Source organism: Cryptomeria japonica, chromosome 3 (assembly GCF_030272615.1).
Source record: "Cryptomeria japonica chromosome 3, Sugi_1.0, whole genome shotgun sequence".
Classification (NCBI taxonomy): Eukaryota; Viridiplantae; Streptophyta; class Pinopsida; order Cupressales; family Cupressaceae; genus Cryptomeria; species Cryptomeria japonica.
The window spans coordinates 978,885,800-978,889,984 of record NC_081407.1 but is presented as its reverse complement, the minus strand read 5'-3'; the positions used below and the strand labels follow the sequence as shown (position 1 = coordinate 978,889,984).

The 4,185-nt window shown below is 34.3% G+C and overlaps 1 protein-coding gene across 1 annotated transcript; it reads right to left on the bottom strand.

Annotated features, from left to right (window-relative positions):
- Window positions 1-408: 408 nt before the first annotated feature.
- Window positions 409-1,265, bottom strand: LOC131076181 (cyclin-U2-1-like). The gene is made up of 2 exons (XM_058013231.2): window positions 898-1,265; window positions 409-658 (listed from the first exon to the last, which is right to left on the bottom strand). Exons 1-2 carry the CDS (start codon window positions 1,263-1,265, stop codon window positions 409-411), a joined length of 618 nt encoding a protein of 205 aa, XP_057869214.2.
- Between the last annotated feature and the right edge of the window lie 2,920 nt (window positions 1,266-4,185).

The following is a 4,185-nucleotide window of genomic DNA, read 5'->3' as shown; positions in this document are numbered from 1 at the left end:
TAGAAAACCAAACAAACTTAATAAAGTAATAAATCATTACAAATTACAAACATATTGTTTAAAATTGTTCTTGCAATGAATTGCATTCTCTTTTAAAAAGTTTCAACTCATTTTCATGAATAGTTGTCTATATTACTATTTATAAGATAGATTTACACACCAAAAAAATTGTAAAGAGTCACATGCCAAAAGTCTAAATAGATCAACTAGCAACAAAATAGTTCAAAAAGATGAAAAATGAGAGCAAGAACAGTAGAAAGAAGAGGTGAATCTAACATATCCTATTTGGGATCTGAAATATGCACTGAAGAATATAGACGAATTTAAAGGTGTGAACACTTTCTTTTGGTCATGGAGATTCATCCTATTTAACTTTTAAAATTATTTCGAATGAATCTGACGACAAACCTATGCTTCTTCCAATTGCCTGGATGAATTGTCTGTCTCGGTTTTAGAGAAGCAAAGGAGAGCTTTCTCTATCTGAACACCTCCGCCTAATGCCACCTCTATCTGATGAAAGTAGGTGCAATAACTCTCAAACCCACTCGCTGTCACATGCAATCGGAACCGCAACATGAACAGAAACTCGACTTCTAGGTTATTCAGTTTCGCTAGCTTTAGGCCTCCAACTTTGGCAAAATGGTCGTTGTTGTAATGGCTGTTTTCACAAGTTTATATTAGTTTCATATATCACACATATATGTGTTGCGTCTATCAAATAAGATAAACTGTTTTGTTTTTTTGATTTGATGGTATAAGTTCTTTTAACATCAATCTTTTTCACTTTCTTACTTGTTTGGACATTCTATGATAGATTTTGATCGAACAACAAACAGTATAATCTCATAAATTGTAAAACATTACAAATGAATTGATGAGTGAAGAATGGAGACTCACAAGCCATCAAGGAACTTGGTAGCGACCATGACACTCGTAAGAACAAGCCTGTGAACGTTGAGAGATGTTAAGTGAAAGCCAGGAATGTGGAAAATTAGGCGATCAATATAAACATAGGCCACAACAAATACTGAAGGACTGCAACGAGCATACTTGAAGATCCTCTCCAAATACTTTTCTATATTCATTGCAGGAACTTGTAGTGCAGAGAAAACACCCAAATTCTCTCTCGAAAGCTTTTTCTGACAAGGAACGATCAGCCTTTCATTCCTGGCTACTTTTCTCTCGAGCAGGGAAGAAACTACCGAAAGAATCCGGGGAATCGCCTTATATTCATCACTGCCTAAATCTGAGAACACATTTGCCATCTCAAGAAATTCAAAATCCAGTACCTATATAATGTATAAATCTAAATTCGACCTAGATAAAAGATTATTTGGAAAGAGACTGTTTATGCAATTATTTGGGATAGATATGAAGGCTTAATTGTCTACCTGTGAAAAAAAAAGAGAAGTACTAGCTGGAACGGTCAAACGGACTTCTTGTATTCAACGTTGCACGGATTTTGTCCTAATTTGATATTCCAGATGTAATGTATTTAATTCTCTGTTACATTTTACAGACACAATCGTTTTACAGACACCTAATCCGTACGTGAAGGCATGGCCTCCAATGTGGTAAGTGTGCTGCTTATAATCTTAGGTGGGAATTTCAAACCATTTCTTTTTTATAATGATTTATGTGGTAAGCATTGTGTTTATAAATAAGATATCAGGAGTACATCATCACATATGATATCATTTTAGTATATTTTATTTTTTAAACGTCTAGAAAGATTGAAAAAAGTTTGGATGAATAGTCGTGAATTAAGTCATGTTTTATTGGTGTGCTGATATGGCATCATATGATTTGTTGTTTTAAAATCTAAGGAATACATTTCATTCAATTATGGGTACTCATCATCAACAGTGTGTAACTATGTGTGCAATATTGTTAAAAATATTGGACATTATATCAACAAATGCAATAACAACTATTGGAACATGCTCATCTTCCCCTTAGTCTATGCATGTGTGCATGAATGAAACCTTTTAGTAATACCAAATCCAAATTCAACAAAGAGGAGGGATTTATTTGGAAAGCGAATGTTTATAATATTACGTTAAGGTAGATTTGAAGGCTTGATTGTCTATGCACAAGAAGGAAAGAGAAGTACAAGTATGAAGGGTCATAGAATCTTCTTGGATTGAATGTTACATAAATTTCATCCGAATTTAATATTATTTGGTATTCCAGATGTAACGTATTTAATTGTTTGTTGCATTCATGAATGCATGGCCTTTTGAAATTTTATTGTAATTAGGGGAGAGGATTTGGTAGTTGAGCACCCTAATTTCACGTATCTCAAAATCTTAAATGGAAAATTCCAAATCACTCCATTTTTTTACAAGGGCTTATTAGACAAGTCTCGACCTTATAAGTAAAGTTTCAAGGTCACATCATCAATTATATGATACCACATCACCATGTTTTTTGTTGAGGTGTCTAAAAAGGCCCAAAAAAATGTTAGATAGATATTGTACATAAAATCATGTTTTATTAGTGTGCTAATGTGACACCACATTATTTGTTCTTTTTTAGATCTAAGGAATGCATTTCATTCAATTATGGGTAATCATCTTCAACACTAACAACTTTAATTTTTTTGTTTTTTAATCCAACGAATACATTTCATTCAATTATGGGTACTCATCATCAACACTAACTACTTAAAAGCCATAATTATCTGTGCAAGATTGTTAATAATATTAGGTATTAAATAATAGGTGATATAATAACTATTGGAACATGTCGTAGTCTATATATGCATGCACGAATAAATAAAATATTTTAATAACATTGATGAGACCAAAGCAGTCTATGGATCGCATGAGAAGTGCATGAAAGTCGTATAAAATTTATAATCTCCTTCCAAAATCAGATCTTTTACAATGAACTGTTATAATAAAATTTACAATTTTGTCTAGTCTTACAAGATGCCTTCATAACCATCTCAGATGTCTCCATACACTGTAACACTTGATGACGAAATATCTATTAGTCAATATGCTTGGATCTGTCATGAAACACTGGATTAACTGAAAGTTTTATGCAGCTCTTGTTGTCACAGTGTATAACAATGGGTTTCATAAGTTTTATGATCCAAAACATGAACAAGAAGCTTATTTGACCATAAAGCGTGATTTCAGAGTGAGTTGGAGTTACGTACTTGCTTTTTTTGTTTGTCGATGTGTAGCCCCAGGTAATCCATTGACAGACGTGCACCTTACAACCAGGACAAGGCGAGCACCACCCATCTTCTGTAACCTGGAAAATAATGTCCTTTTGCCAACTCTTATGGCATGTTAATGGCCGAGGCTGGTTGCACGTTTGACGGTAAATAACAATAATTCGCTGGAAAGATAATGATTTGTTTTTTTCAGCGTAATTTCTGGTGTGTCAGCTAATATCCGACTGCAATGCTTACATAGTAGTTGAAGGTTGCGCAGAAGTTTGAAAGCTTGCTCAAGGCATTCTTCACGTGGAGAGTAGAAAATCCTCTCAATGAGATTCAAGCAGTTCAATTTCAGGGGCTAAATTTACGGTGAAATCAATTCACTAACTTGAGAGTCCTCCTATATCAGGGGAAGGGAATGCCAAAGAACGTATCTTTATTTAGTATCCGAAAAAGTTTTTGACCAATTGTATAGCAATGCCAAGTGGGTTTACAATTGCATCTTTGTGTGCAATGGGTATGACAAAGAGGTTTGGAAGGTCAATTAGAATTTTTTTTGGTCTATTAGTTGCATAGATTTGTGTAATAGATGAGGTCAACTAGTAGGCCGTTTAGAAAATGATGTTGTATGTGCAACAAAGAGCTTAATGGAGAATGTATAGATTAAAATAGACTATACATCCACTTACAAGGATCCAAACATTATTCAAACAAAACCTTTGAATCAAAAAGATAATCAGACTCCATTACTAATAGACTCATTGATGCAAAAGTCCAAGGGCATTTAGGAAGTCACCAAATCAACAAATCAGGGCAGGTTACAAGACACAAGACATGTCACTTGACTCAACTCATTTGTCTACCCACTAGGCATCTCAACCCTTAGCCGGTTAACACCAAACTTGACACAACTTCACCAAATGACCATGGAACCAAGGGGCGGGAACCTAGCATGATTAGATATGTCAATAAAAAGTCCCAAATGCAAAGGTGTGATCCCAAAACACTTCCTT